Here is a 16,065-nt window from a genome sequence, read left to right on the forward strand (position 1 = left end):
TCCTATCTAATAATGGACAAACATGGTAATTAACTGTACCTCTGCTACACTTCCCATTGGCTAATCAGGGTGATATGCAAATTAACTGCCAACCAAGATGGCAGCGGGCAGCCATGCAGCTGAAGTGAACATGAGGCTTGGTTGCCCCAGCGATGGAGGAAGCCAAGGTTCCCTGCCTGCCTCGGCCCAGCTCTGAGCTCTGGATGCAACAATGTTGCAATTATAGAAGCTAAACAAACCCAAGATACCTGCTTTCAGCCAGCCGGCCTCGGAGCTGGAGCCACAACAAAGTTTCAATTACAGAAGGTAAATAAATCCCAGAATAAAGAAAAAAAGAAGAGACTGGGAGCTTCAGTTGCAGGCTTGGCCTGCTTGAAAAGAGCCCTCAGCCCCTCATCCAAGCTGGCCAGGCACCCCAGTGGGGACCCCCACCCTGAAGGGGGTGTGGGCAGCCTGAAAACAGCCATCAGCCCCTCATCCAGGCTGGCCAGGCACCCAAGCAGGACCCCCACCCTGATCCGGGACACCATTCAGGGCAAACCAGCCTCCCCACCCGTGCACCAGGCCTCTATCCTATATAGTAAAAGGGTAATATGCAAACTGACCCTAACAGCAGAAAGACTGGGAATGACTGGTCACTATGACACACACTGACCACCAGAAGGCAGACGCTCAATGCAGGAGCTGCCCTCTGGTGGTCAGTGAGCTCCCACATGGAGGAGCTCTGCTCAGCCACAAGCCAGGCTGATGGCTGCCAGTACAGCGGTGGTGGGAGCCTCTCCTGTCTCCTCAGCAATGCTAAGGATGTCCGACTGCAGCTTAGGTCTGCTCCCCGCTGGCAAATGGACATCCCCCGAGGGCTGCTGAGCTGGCAGAGGGATGTCTGATTGCCAGCTTAGGCCCAATCCCCTGGGGAGCAGGCCTAAGCCAGCAGATGGTCATCCCCTGAGGGGTCCCAGACTGTGAGAGGGCACAAGCCGGGCTGAGGGACCCTCCCCCACCCCCTGAGTGCACAAATTTTTGTGCACCGGGCCTCTAGTATTTATTATAAATTCCATATTCTCACTGAATGCTTTTGTTGACATTTGCAAACTCTTATATTCATAGCTATTCTATCTTTGCAACTGACTACACAAGTGCAGTTCCAACATAAATGCTGGCTGATATTTTCATTGATAGGTGGAGTGTTTTCCAGTACCACTAGGCAATTTTTAAATTCTCAGGCGGCCCTAGCCGGTTTGGCTCAGTGGATAGAGCATTGGCCTGTGAACTGAAGGGTCCCAGGTCCAGTTCCGATCAAGGGCACATGCTCGGGTTATGGGCTTGATCCTCAGTGGGGGACTTGCGGGAGGCAGCTGATAAATGATTCTCTCTCATCATGGATGTTTCTATCTCTCTCTCCCTCTTCCTTCTTCTCTGAAATCAATAAAAATATATTTAAAAAGAAAAATTCTCAGGTGGATGCAGACTTGGTGTCCTACAATTTAACTCAATTCTGATGCTATCTACCTGGAGGTAGGGTCAGATCCCATAGGTAAGGGCTCAGTCCTGAAAGACTGCTCTCACCACGCCAGAAGCTAATTGCAAGTCCAGATTGTCACCTCTGCTTCTGACTGACTAGCTGTAAAACAGAAGTTCCTATAACCCCCCTTCTCAGGTTTGATCATGTTAGAACAGCTCAGGCAAACATCTACTTATGATTACCAGTTTATTATTAAGAATATTATTTTCTTTTAAAAAAGGATATTATAAAGGATACAGATGAACACCGAGATGAAGAGATACACAACACAAGGTCCAGAAGGAGCCTGAGTGTAGGAGTGGAACTGAGGTGTGCCATCTTCCTTGGCAGATGAATGCATTTACCAATCCAGAAGCTCATCACATATTCCCAAGGTTGGTGGATGGGGCTGAGAGTTCCGACCCTAGTCATTGAGTCTTTCTGGTAACTAGCCCTAACTGAGCTACTAGGCACTCTCCCATTCCCCCCCACTTCATCTCATTAGCAGAAAACAACTCAGGTGGGAGAGGAAGGGATTGTTATAAATAACAAAGGGCTCGCCTATAACTGAGGAAATTACAAAGGTTTTAGGAGCTCTGTGCCAGGAAGCAGGAACAAAGTATACATAGTTCTTATTACACAATAGAACAGTGGTTCTCAACCTTTTGGCCCTTTAAATACAGTTCCTCATGTTGTGACCCAACCATAAAATTATTTTCGTTGCTACTTCATAACTGTAATGTTGCAACTGTTATGAATAGTAATGTAAATATCTGATATGTAGAATGGTCTTAGGCGACCCCTGTGAAAGGGTCGTTCGACCGCCAAAGGGGTCACGACCCACAGGTTGAGAACCGCTGTAATAGAGTAAGGCAAAGTATAAGAACTTCACTCATTCATCAGTGAAGTGAGCAACTTCCTTGCCAAATTGAAAAACAGCATTTGAATGCTAAAAAATATATTTTTGTAGCATTCACAATATAACAGCTATAACCATGACACATTTTTTTAAATTAATTTTTTAGAGAGAGAGGAAGGGAGGAGAGAGAAACATCAATGTGAGAGGGAAACATTGATTAGCTGCCTCCTGCATGCACCCCAACTGGGGATCAAAACAGAAACCTGGGCAGGTGTCCTGACTGGGAATCTAATTGGTGACCTTTAGGTGCATGGGACAATGCCCAACCAACTGGGCCACACTGGCTAGGGCAAGAGTGGCTCAGTTGAGTGTTGTCCCATGCACCAGATCGATCCCAGGTCTGGAGGCAACTGGTTGATGTTTCCCTAACATCGATGTTTCTCTCTCCCTTCCTCCCTCTCTCTACAATCAATAAAAATAGTATATATAGATTTTAAATAAGGATGTTTTGCCTGGCGAGGTACCTCAGTGGTTGAGCATCGACCTGTGAAACAGGAGGTCACAGTTCAATTCCTGATCAGGGCACATGCCCAGGTTGTGGGCTCAATTCCCAGTGGGGGGCATGCATGAGGCGGCCAATCAATGACTCTCATCATTGATGTTTCTATCTCTCTCTCCCTCTCCCTTCCTCTCTGAAATCAATAAAAACAACAACAAAAAGGATGTTTTCTTGCCTGTCAGGAAGCTAAAGATGAACTCACAAGTCATTTCCCAGATCCATGACCTACTTAACAATTTCCCCCAGAGCAGAGCCCAGTACGAGAAGCATTGTGGCAAAAGGCACAATGCCTTCAACCAAGAGGCATTTGATCTTTAAGAAGTCAGCAGGTGTAGCCTTTCTGTCCCTGCAAAAAGCCATAGTGAACTATCTTTGGCACGGAACAGGGCCCAAGCTGCTGGGAGATTATCATTTGGCTGGGAGAATGTCAGGGGAGGTCTGAGTTGACAGGTTGTTAAACCCTTTCCTTCCCTCCCTAGTGTGCTGTGGGAGGGGCGAAGGGGCATTTTCTTCCTCAGGCAGGCTGGGAACCATTCTCATCCTCATCAGAGCAGGTTTTTCCTGAGGGCTAACATGAGTACATTCTTCGAAGCTCAATATAAAAGTTGTGCTGAAATTTATTCAGTCACTTAAGATTGATATGCAAGTGAGTACTCAGTGAAAATATTCTTTCTTTAGTGATCACAGCTGGCCCACCCTCAAGTGGCAGAACTGGCACCATATCAGCAGAAGATCTGAGGGGGTGGCCTCCTCATCTAAAATATCCACCCCTTCCACCTGTCATTCCACCATTACAGCTTAATTCCTCAGGGTCTCTAAGGAGGCTTTGCTGCTTCTAGAGACATTCAGCTTCTATCGACATTCAAATTCCTCCTCAAAAAGCATTTTAGCAGGGATTAGTAACAGGAAGAAATAAATTCCTTAGCCTAGCAGTCAAGACACTATACAATCAAATGTTACCTCTATAATTTTCTCTTCCACTACACTGAACAATCCCTTCAACCAGACTGGTCTTTGAGCCTGCCCTGCGTTTATTATTCACACTATTTCCCCTGCCTGGAATATCTGGCCACCCACCTTCCCCTAGTCTGTCTCTTCCATTTTTCAGTAGCCATTTATTTATCACCTACTATAGTGAAGCACTATGTCAAGGATTTTTTTTTTTAAATCCTCACCTGATTTTTTTTAAATCAATGTTTATTGATTTCAGAGAGAGAGGAAGGGAGAGAAACATCAGTGTAAGAAACATCGATCAGTTGCCTCCTGTAAGAACCTAGGTACATGCCCCGACTAGGAACCAAACCACAACCTTTTTGGTGCATGGGACAACCAACCAACCAACCAACCAACCGAGCTTCCAGGCCAGGGCTGTCAGGAAATTTTACATTTTAATTAGTTAATTAATTTAAAAATGTTTTAATTTACTTTATTATGTAATTAATTTATGTACTTATTTTTAGAAAAACAGGAAAGGAAAGGGAGGAAGACAAACATCAATGTAAGAGAGAAACATCTATTGGTTGCCTCCCCAATGTACCCAGACCAGGAACTGAACCTGCAACCTAGGCATGTGCTCTGACCAGGAACCGGTGACCTTTCAGTGCACAGGACAATCTCAACCAACTGAGCCACACCTGCTAGGGCAAGATTTTTAAAAAATATGTTTTTATTGATTTTAGAGAAAGAGAGACAGATAGGAAGGGAGAGAGAAAAACACCAGTGCAGCCTGCAACCTGGGCATGTGTCGTAACTGGGAATTGAACCTGCAACCTCTTGGTGCTTGGGAAGATGCTCAACCAGCTAAGCCACACTGGCCAGGGCAGAGATTTTTTTTTTAACATTGCTTTTTCATAGAGAGTGGGAGGAAGGGAGGGAAAGAGAGAGAAACATTGATGTGAGAGACACATGGACTGTTGCCTCCTGCACACACCCCATCTTGGGGTTGGGAGTGAACCTGCAACCAAGGCATGTGCCCTTGACAGGGAATCAAACCAGCATGGCCTCTGATTCAACATTTTATTCACTGAACCATGCTGGCCCAGGGGAAATTGGTTAAAAATTTGTTCACAACACCCAGAACAGAGCTTGGCACATAGTGGGCATACAATAACACCGAGGTCAAACTTGTCTACTATTCTTTCCATCTCTAAAAATTGCTAAGTTCTAATTTGGATATGTAGGTGGGTATTGCTTTCTGCATCTCTCTTGTAAATATAGAGAGAATTTTGAAAGGTAACTACTGAAGGCATCACTTTTCATTTAAAAAATATTTATTATGTTTACTATGAGCTAAGTCCTGTGCTAGGTGCTAGAAATACAGACATGAAAAGACAGAGTTCCTGCTCTAGCCAGTTTGGCTCAGTGGATAGAATGTTGGCCTGCTGACCAAAGGGTCTCGGGTTCGATTCTGATCAAGGGCACATACCTTGGTTGCAGGCTCCTCCCTGGCCTGGGCCCTGGTTGGGGCGCTTGCAGGAGGCAACCAATTGATGTGTTTCTCCCTGAAAATCAATGGAAAAATATTCTCGGATGAGGATTAACCAAAAACAACAACAACAAAACATAGTTTCTGTCTCAAGAACTTACAATGCAGTGGGGGAGAGACAAGCAAAAACACTAATAATGCTGGAGAAAATAAAGCACCGTGTGTGGAGTCAGGGAGACTTGGGATTGAATCCTGACTCCGTATGATTCTTTTAAGTGGTTAGTTTAATTAACACTTTATTTTCTTAAAATTTTTTTATTTTATTTTAGAGAGAGAGGAGTGAAGAGGGAGAGAGAGAGAAAAACATCGATTTTTTGTTGCATTTATTTATGCATTCATTGGTTGTTTCTTGTGAATGTCCTGACTGGGGATTGAACCTGAAACCTTGGTGTATTGGGACGCTTTAAACAACTGAGCTACCCCGGCCAGGGCAAAAATTTAATTTCTCTATGCATTTAAAATGTACTCACTCTATAAAAGATGTATATACAATCATCTTTGAAGGAAACATTTGTTAAGTAGGTCTTTGAAATATTTTTTTTTTAATATTTTATTGATTTTTTACAGAGAGGAAGGGAGAGAGATAGAGAGTTAGAAACATCGATGAGAGAGAAACATCGATCAGCTGCCTCCTGCACATCTCCTACAGGGGATGTGCCTGCAACTAAGGTACATGCCCTTGACCGGGATCGAACCTGGGACCTTTCAGTCCACAGGCCGACGCTCTATCCACTGAGCAAAACGGTTTCGGCTGAAATATTTTTTTAAAAATATTTTTTTATTGATTTCAGAGAGGAAGGAAAAGGGAGAGAGAGATAGAATCATCAATGATGAGAGAGAATCATTGATTGGCTGCCTCCTGCACGTGCCCCACTGGGGATCGAACCCACAACCCAGAGGCCTCTCTCCTTGGCTTTTTTTTTTTTTTTTTTTAAATATATTTTATTGATTTTTTACAGAGAGGAAGGGAGAGAGATAGAGAGTCAGAAACATCGATGAGAGAGAAACATCGACCAGCCGCCTCCTGCACATCCCCCACCGGGGATGTGCCCGCAACCCAGGCACATGCCCTTGACCGGAATCGAACCTGGGACCTTTCAGTCCGCAGGCTGACGCTCTATCCACTGAGCCAAACCGGTTTCGGCTCTCCTTGGCTTTAGATGGACATCTAAAGCCAAGGAGAGAGGCCTCTGGAAAAAAAACAATCCTACCAATGCCTTGATCTCCTACATCTATCCTCCAGAACTGTGAGAAAGAGATTTCTGTTACGTTTCCGTCTGTGGTGCTATCTTAGAACACACTAGCAAATTAATATAGATGGGATGTTAAGAGTTCTATTAAGCATGAAGAATAGGGGCTGGCAAAGAATTGCCTTCTTTCTTTTTTAATATATATATTTTTTATTGATTTCAGAGAGGGAGGGAGGGAGAGAGATAAAAACATTAATGATGAAAGAGAATCATTAATCAGCTGCCTCCCGCATGCCCCCTTCTGGGGGATCGAGCCTGCAACCCGGACATGAGCCCGAACGGGAATTGAACCATGACCTCCTGGTTCATAGGTTGATGCTCAACCACTGAACCACGCCATGCTGGCTGGTCCTCCCTTTGTCTTCACATGGTCTTTCCTCTGATTCCCTGTGTCCTGACATCAGTCATATTGGATTATTATCTACCCCAATGACTTTATTAAACCTTAATTACCTCTTTAAATACTTTATCTCCAGTCACCGTCTGCATTACTAGGGATTAGGACTTCAACATAAGAATCCTCCCCCGGCCCTGACTGGTGTGAATTGGTTGGAGTGTCATCCTGTACACTAAAAGATCTCGAGTTTGATTCCCAGTCAAGGCACATACCTAGGCTGAGGATTTGGTCCAGGGTTGGGGTGAGTATGTGAGGCAACCGAAAGATGTTTTTCACATCTCTCTCTCTCTCTCTTACCCTTACTCTCTATAAGATCACTTAAATATATCCTAGAGCCGTGCTTGGCAAACTGCGGCTCGAGAGCCACATGCGACTCTTTGGCCCCTTAAGTGTAGGAGTACCCTAATTAAGTTAATAACAGTGTACCTACCTATATAGTTTAAGTTTAAAAAATTTGGCTCTCAAAAGAAATTTCAGTAGTGGTACTGTTGTTATTTGGTTCTGTTGACTGAGTTTGCCGACCACTGTCCTAGGGTGAGGATTAAAAAAAAGATTTTTTTTTTCAAATTGTAAGAAAAAGTTTTGTTTTTTTTTTTTTTTAATTTTTTTTTTTTTAAATATATTTTATTGATTCCTTACATAGAGGAAGGGAGAGAGATAGAGTTAGAAACATCGATGAGAGAGAAACATCGATCAGCTGCCTCCTGCACATCTCCCACTGGGGATATGCCCGCAACCCAGGTACATGCCCTTGACCGGAATCGAACCCGGGACCCTTCAGTCTGCAGGCCGACGCTCTATCCACTGAGCCAAACTGGTTTCGGCAAGAAAAAGTTTATTTATAAATTTAGAGGTAGTAGAAGTGAGCCAGCTGGGCTGCAAAGGCTTAGGAAACAAGGAGGTAGAAGGTCCGTTCGAGCTTAGGAGAGGGAAAGGCAAAGGCAATGTGCCTAGGGGGAAGAAGAGGAGGAAAAGAAAGGTGCATGCATACTCCTCCAAGAGGGAGAGCCCACTGAGGGGGACATAAATTAACCATAAACCATTTATCTAGAAATTTCAGAATATCACAGAAATTTCAGTATTGTCAAAAAGGATAAAATCTAAAACCAAAACCCAACATTATAACTGAACTAGAGGCCCAATGCACAAAATTCGTGCAAGAGTAGGCCTTCCTTCCCCTGGCTGCCAGCACTGGCTTCCCTCTGGCACCCAAGACCTGGGTTTCCATCACAGCCCTGCTTTGTCTGGAAAGTCATCTGATCTAATTAGCATATTATGCTTTTATTATTATAGATTCTTAACCTCCAGGCAATTCACTCTATAGTTATTATTATTCCCATTTTGCAGATGAGAAAACTAAGTGGATGAGATAAAGTACCTTGCCTAAGGTCATACATTTAGATTCTTCTAGAATAGGGGTTGGCAAACTTTTGTGTAAAAGGCCAGCATGTAAATATTTTAGGCTTTCTGGGCCACTAGGTCTCAGTTGAAACTCTGCTATTATATCATGAAGACAGCCATAGACAATACATAAATGAATAAACATGGCTAAGTTCCAACAGAACTTAATACTAAAAACTGAATTTCATATGTTTTGTGTGTCACAAAACATTATTCTTTTGATTTTTCTTTAGCCATTTCTCTCTCTCAAATCAATCAATAAATCAATCAAAGAAATAATATATGCACTCTTTGTTCATTGCAGCATTATTTATGATAGACAAGATTTGGAAGCAGCCCAAGTGCCCATCAGTAGATGAATAGTTAAAAAAGCCGTGGTACATTTACCCAATGGAATACTACTTGGCCATAACACATAATGAAATCTTACCTTTTGCCACAGCATAGATGGACCTGGAAAGTATTATGCTAAGTGAAATAAGCCAGTCAGAGAAAGACAAATACTATATGGTTTTACTTATATGTGGAATCTAATGAATCGAATAAACAAACAAAATAGGAATAGACTCATATATTCAGAGAACAAACCAATGGCTGTCAGAGGGGAGAGGGTGGTGCGCTGGATGAAAAAGGTGAAAGGATTAAGGGAAAAAAAAAACACACCAAGGAATAAATTGTATAGACACAGTTACAAACAACAGTATGGTGATTACCAGAGGGAAAGGGGATAGGGGAGTCAGAAAAGGGTAAAGGGAAATAAATGGTGATGAAAGGAGACATGACTTTGGGGGTGAACACAATACAATATACAGATGATGTATTATAGAACAGCTCACCTGAAACCTCTATAATTTTATAAACCAATGTGACCCCAATAAATTCAATAAGGAAAAAACCCAACACCTTCTCCATGTAAATAATTAAAACATTACAGATTAGATTGATTATAGTTCCTTTTGACTAGCACCATACTCACAAACCATTTTTCCCACTACTAACAAACAGTTACTGTTATCAAGTTTGTATATATCCTTTCAGAATTGTTTTCTTGTGTTCTTGCTATTATGTTTTTACCTCTCAAGGGTAGTTATCTTTGACTCTCCCACACATTTCTATAAAGCAGTACTACAAAGAGGAGAAAGACTGTACTGAGCAGACACAATCTTAGCTCACTGTCAAAAGGGAAGAGATAAGATACATCTACATATGAATAAGTTCTATTTGTTAAAGGCACAGTCTGAGCATTCTTTGATCAATTCGGATGAGTTAACAAAGGCCTCACTTTAACTGGGCTGGACTGTTAAGGTTTTGTTTTTATCAGGTAATTTAACCTATAACTAGTCTATTAGTAACTAGCAAGTTAGTAATTAGCATAGTGCCCTGCACAAAGATCAGTATGTTAATTCCCTACCCACCTTACTTAGACCTGTTGTGCCCAAATGGTACAAATGGGGTGTGAAAATAATTACGAATATTTATTGAGGATTTATCATGTGTGAAGCAGGTACTTTACATATTTAATTTTCACCACCTGGTGAAGTAGTGTTATCACAAAGGAACATTTGAATTGAGAGGCCAGGCCTGCTGGACTCCAAAGGCATTGTATCTAATAGTCTGGGATTCTGCCTTTGAAGATCAAATAAGCCAGTAAATGAGGAAATACTTCAAACTGTAAAACATTGTACTACAATTATAAACCACTAGAGGACCAGTGCACAACATTTGTGCACTGAGGTGGGGGGGGGGGAGGGGAGAGGTCCTCAGCCTGGATTGCGAGAGGGTGCAAGCCAGGCCGAGGGACCCCCACTGGTGCATGACTGGGGCCAGGGAGCAATGCAGGAGGTTGGCTAGCTGGGATGGACCGCAGGAGGGCTCCAGGGGGTGTCCAGCCCAACTCGCTCAGTCCCAATCGGCTGGACCCCAGTAGCAAGCTAACCTACTGGTTGGAGCGTCTTCCCCCTTGTGGTCAGTGCACATCATAGCGAGCAGTTGAGTGGCCTTAGTGTATCAACATATTAGCTTTGATTGGTTGAATGGATGATGGGACACATAGCATATTAGGCTTTTATTATATAGGATTATTTCCGCCATTATTTTTATTTTTAATAGACTTTAGAGAGGAGGGGGGGGTGGAGAGTGAGAGAGGAAAACATCGGTTGCCTCCCCTCTGGCGCCCAGGGATCAAACGCGGAACCTAGGTACGTGTCCTGACCAGATTGGAACCTCGACCTTCAGGTGCATAGGACCACGCCCCTACCAATTAAGCCACACGGGTCAGGGCTCCATCATTCTTAATTCGTAAAGTTAAACAGGTAAGATAGTTTTGAGAGGATTATTCATTGTTTGGAAAGGGAAAATATTGAGTATGAGGCAGGAAACAGCTGAACCTCTCTAACCCCTTTTTCAAGCTTAAAACGGGTAAATCCCTTTATTGAAGGGCTTACATGACTTAATAACACTTGTATAAACGGCTGACTTCGAGTAGGCGTTCAATAAGTGTTCATCTTTTCACGAAGAAGAGACTTGGGAATGTAGAATTCGATCCCACATTTAACAAGATAGCCGCGAGACCCTCCGGTCCTGAGGAGGTTCCGTTTGAAGTCCGCTTGGTGCCGCCGGTACCGGGACTAGCCATTGGCGTTTTCCCGCGCAGGGAGCCGGGAGGAGCGCGAGCTTGGGCTGTGGGTGTGGGAACCTCCCCCGCCGGGACTGTTCTCGCAGCAAAAACCACGTTCAGCCACCTGGCAGGAGGCACCCACTGGTATTAGTCTCAAATGATAGCCGCTTACCCTTTCGGCCTTCGCTGGGTAGTAAGTCTCAGCCGCATCGCCCGTGAACCTGCGGGGGAAGGGCTGCACGGGTGGGGCCTATGCCGCGTAGCACGCTGGGAGTCGTAGTCCCCTCTCGTAACGTTTGTTGCCTTGAGTGGTTGGAATGCATCACGTGATGCGAGCAGGGAAGCGACGTGGGGCGGGGTTGACTTGTGAAGTCATCACAGCGCGACAACGAGCTGCAGTTGTGGTCATTCTGGGTGTTGTTGATCGCTCCTGATAACTCCTGTAAAATATCCCTTATGTACTCCATCCCCGCGCCTCCCCTGGCCTCGGCGCTGGGGGACTTCCCCGGGTGGTGTTGGGGGCCGCAGAGGAAGCGATGAGCTCGCTCCACGGGCGGGCTGGTGAGCTGCGCGTGGCGACTCCTCCTTCGCCCGTGACGTAGAGGTCACGTGACGAGACGCGCTGCCTCTGCTGCCGCCGCCGCTTTGTAAGAGGCACATTGGCAGGTAACGAGCGGCGGCGGCGGCGGCGGGTGCCGAGTCCAGCGAGAACAGCAGCGGTAATTGGCACCTTCTCTCTCTCTTCCCAGTTCCAGGCCCTTCATCGCGCTTTTTAGCGTTGGGTTCAGGTCTTCTTTTCTTCAGCCCCGTTTATCCTGCCCCAGTGCCCACCCGTGAGGACCGGGCCGAGCTTCCTTCGTCGGCTTCAAGCGTCCTCCGTATGCCCAGGCCCGGGCGTCCTCCTTCCTCTCCCCATCCTGTTGCCCCGCGCTGCTTCCTGCCTACCCGGGGCCTGGTCGGCCTGGCCCCACCCAGCCTCAGGGGGCTCATTCCCCTCCCCCCTTCAGGTTTCTGCCCTGGAGGGTGTGGTTTCCCCCTCCCACCTGAGTCCCTTCCTGTCCTCTGGAGCTCTCGCACCACGCTGGCGCTCCCCATCTTGACCATCTTTACGTTTTCACGACTGTCGCTCGCTAGTCCTGGGACTGGACCTCTTAGAGCTCAACTTCTGCGCTCTCTAGCCGTTCCCGGCTTACTCGGAGGCATAGTTCAGCTCCACTCCTTTTCATTCTGGAAGGCTTTGGTGACAGTCTCTTGGGACTCGGTTTTCTCAGTCCCAGTTCCTGTTGGCGCTTTGTAAACTGAAGCGCTTTCTGTTATAATATCAAAAATGCCTTAGTGCATTACATCTTTTTTGCCTCTGAATCACTTTCTCACTTGGCTGCCCACCTTTCCCCGTGGGTTTTCAATCTAATTAATTGCCCAGGCATCTCAAGTGCCACCACTCTGGCCTCTTGTCCTTGTTTTCCCTGAGTTGATGCCATCATCATTCCTGTTATTTCCTGTTAGACATAGCCCTGTAGTTTGCTACCACCTCCGTTGGATACTGTTTCTACTTACGTCCAACATATATTGTCTGCCAGTATTTAGGCTTACTGTCTTCTTTAGCACCTGTGTGTCCTAACAACTGAGAGTTTTTTAAGGTCTCCATAAGGTATTCAAAGATCATCTTATTTGAAGGGCATATAATTAAACTTTTTGGTGAAACCAGATCTTTTGTATTTTCTATTATGATAGTACTTTTTAAACCAAGAGGTATGCGAGTAGTGTGTTCCTCAGTTTTTGCCACGAGGTGTACATTTTTTGTGTGTGTCAGTTTGTCTAATAAAGGTGGTTGGAAATGGAGATAATATTTAAGAGCTCCTAAATCCTAGGCATTGGGTTCCCAGATTGGGTTGGTTCCTGTCTGTCTCAGGAAGGGGAATAAATTTCACTGTCTTTAGATGATAGGGTCTTCCAGTACATCACACCTTTTACCTTCCTACAAGGACCCCTTGGCTTGGGCTATCCTCCCATTGCTGTGAAGGCTTCCCTTATCTGTCATTTGGCAGAAATGATTAGTTTCCCACACTCTTCTGCTCGTTTCCAGTGAGTTCCTCCTAATCGCCCCTCCCCCCTTATAGCTAGTTCACATGTCTAATGAGATTTCTCCCCTTATCCTGCTTGTTTCCCACAGCTCTGATTTCCTCTTTTTGCTTCCTTGTTGCCTCTGACCTTCAATAATTAAGAAACGATTCAGAGAAGGGAGATTTGTGTTAAGATGGAAATGTGGCTGGAAATGGTGGCATGGGAATGAGGCCATGGGAAAGGTTTGTGGTAATTGCCTCTCTTGCCTGTTTCCTGCCGCTCTGGTTTCTTCTGGCCTCTCTGTCTTTAAATGTGGGCTGGACCAGCAGTAGTCACATGGAGCTGCCTTTAGGATAAGGCTGGAACAACAATAACACCTCTGCTTCCCTTTCCTGGCAACTGGTGCAGCCAGTGCCCTGCTCACCAGAGTGTCCCCTGGTTATTAGCCTGGGTGACTTTTATTGTTTGGAAAGGAATAGTAGAACATGAAGAAGAATAGGTTTACTTCAGTATGCGCTGTGTCTTTGTAGGAACTGGTTTATATCTCTACTGCCTTAAGTATAAACTATATGTAGAAAATATAAAGCAGTCTTGAAGATTTGAACTGGTCTGAAGTGAAGTCTTTACTTTGTAAGGGTTAGTCTTTTTGTTTTAAGTATATTTTTATTGATTTTAGAGAGGAAAGAAGAGGGAGAGATAGAAACATCAATAATGAGAGAGAATCATTGATCAGCTGTCGCCTGCACCCCCCCCCCCCCCCCAATCGAGCCCACAACCCAGGCATATGCTGGTGACCGGAATCGAACGGGCTAGGGCTGTAAGCGTTAGTATTGAAGTGTTGATTTTCTAGACCTTTTTAAAAAATGATGACTTTAAGATTTATTTTTGTTATAAGACACTTCCTTTTTGTAGTAAGTGTATTGTGAAGGATTAATACCTGCTCAAAAGAAGCTGTCTGTGTGAATTCACAGACTGAAGTTCCTTTGCTCGTAAACATCTATCTTATTTTTCGTTGTGAGGTATCCTGTAGGTCAGCAAATACCAGTTAGCTCAGAGTTCTTAATTTGAGTAAATGGAGTGTCCTTTAAAAGTTCAGTGTAATGGCACCTGTGGTGTTGACTGATGAGGTGGTGAATCGATGATATATCTTAGAAGCAGCTGTTTTTTTTTCTTTTCACCCCACCCCCACCCCCCAAAAAAGAAAGTGGAAATTTAACTTGGAGGCAGAAAGAGGGAAGATTTATAGGAAATAATCGCCATGTAAGCCTGTGGTAGGTTTTGAAGTAACTTGACCCAATTATCAAATAAATATGTGGGAATAGAATCCTTTTTTTTTTCCTTTTTAAATCCAAGAACCAAATTAATCAGTTTTGTTTAGACAATTATGCTGCATCTCCTGATATCTCCCACTTTTTTTTGTTTTCTTGACTTTTTTTTTCAAAGATGCTGCATTCCTGTACTTTTTAAAGAAAGTATATTTTAGTTTTGAAATTTCTTCCCATGGGTTTTGCAGGCCAGGTTTGTGAATTTCTGCCTGACATAGCATGTGTACTAGAGTGAATTTCAAGTTTCAGGTAATTCATTTTCCCACGGGGGCTATGAAATACATGGAATTGGAACCCAGTTAACTATCTGGAGTTAATTTATGAAATTCGGCTTGGATTAAAGAGTAGGTATTTTATTTACAACTAGGCAGTGCACTCTACTTTTAAAAGTTGGGAATTTGCTGCTTGGCTTTCTTCATTTGGAACACTAAAAGTAATAGAACATATATTTGATTGGGTCTAAAACTTATTCCTTCCTCCTTTCTCTTCTATTTTCCTTTCTCTTTTTCTCTCCATTCTCTTTTCTTGCCTTCTTCTGTCCCTTCATCCCATATAAAAACACTCTCAACACTGTCTTCAACTAGGAGATTGTAGGAGTTTTTATTCTACTTGCCACCATAATATGCTGCGTCCCAAGCAAGCAGATGAAAAAAAAAAAAAACTTTGTAACCATACGGGCTTTTGGGGCAAGGTGTGTAGTGCTGTCTGTATTGTGTGTGTGTCTACCCAACTTGAATGTGTGTTCTTTGAAGGGTGGGATTTTTCATTTGATAACAGTGTTTGGCATTGGCAAATCATTAAACGAGATAAATGGGCTTAAAAAATACAAGTTTAACTGAAATAGGGTTTAGGGAAAAGAAAAAAAAAAGAATGGCTTTAGGATTGATAGGTAAACCTAAGTTTAAATTGTTTTTTAGACCAAACCAATAGCCCCCCCCTTTTCTCAAATTAATTTACCAATTTCCAATTTAGAGTAGGTTTTTAAAAATTTACTTTAAAAAATATTTTTATTGGTTTCAGAGTAGAAGGGAGAGATACAAACATCAGTGATGAGAGAGAATCATTGATTGACTGCCTCCTACACACCCCCTTCTGGGGATCTAGCCTGAAACCTGGGCACGTGCCCTGACTAGAATTGAACTGTGACCTCCTGGTTCATAGGTTGAAGCTGAACCACTGAGCCACACTGGTAGGGCTAGAGTAGGTTTTTGGTTCAGGTTGGCTGACACTATTTTACCTAACAAAATACACTTGAGAAAGTTTAGGGGGGGATAAAAGTAAAAATAATTATTGGCTTAACATTTTAGTATAAATTCTTGCTCTCTTTTCTTTACATAAAGTATATACTTTTAAAAAAGTCATAGAAGATGTATGCGGTATAAGAGCACATGCAGACTTTTCAAAAACGAATAAAATGACCAACCATTAGAAGGAAAGCATTACGGCTACCTAAAAGCCCCTCCCTTTACCTAAAAGCCCCTCCCTTTACCTAAAAGCCCCTCCCCTCCCCGTGTATGCCGTCTTCCAAGGCATTCCTTTCCCTCTTTTCCAGAGGTAACCATTACTCTACATTTTGGGTTTATGATTTTTTTTTTTTTTTATATTTT

At 43.8% G+C, this 16,065-nt stretch overlaps 1 protein-coding gene across 1 annotated transcript in view; it reads left to right on the plus strand.

Moving 5' to 3' along the window:
- Nucleotides 1-246: 246 nt before the first annotated feature.
- Nucleotides 247-16,065, plus strand: part of UBAP2 (ubiquitin associated protein 2) — a 120,605-nt gene continuing 104,786 nt past the window's right edge. The window contains exons 1-2 of the mRNA XM_036330566.1: nt 247-306; nt 1,743-1,896. Of these exons, the coding sequence (XP_036186459.1) occupies nt 1,857-1,896 (40 nt within the window). The 5' untranslated portion in view covers nt 247-306; nt 1,743-1,856. The remainder of the gene's footprint in view (nt 307-1,742; nt 1,897-16,065) is intronic.

The sequence above is a fragment of the Myotis myotis genome, unplaced genomic scaffold (genome assembly GCF_014108235.1).
Source record: "Myotis myotis isolate mMyoMyo1 unplaced genomic scaffold, mMyoMyo1.p scaffold_m19_p_12, whole genome shotgun sequence".
In the NCBI taxonomy this organism is placed as follows: domain Eukaryota; kingdom Metazoa; phylum Chordata; class Mammalia; order Chiroptera; family Vespertilionidae; genus Myotis; species Myotis myotis.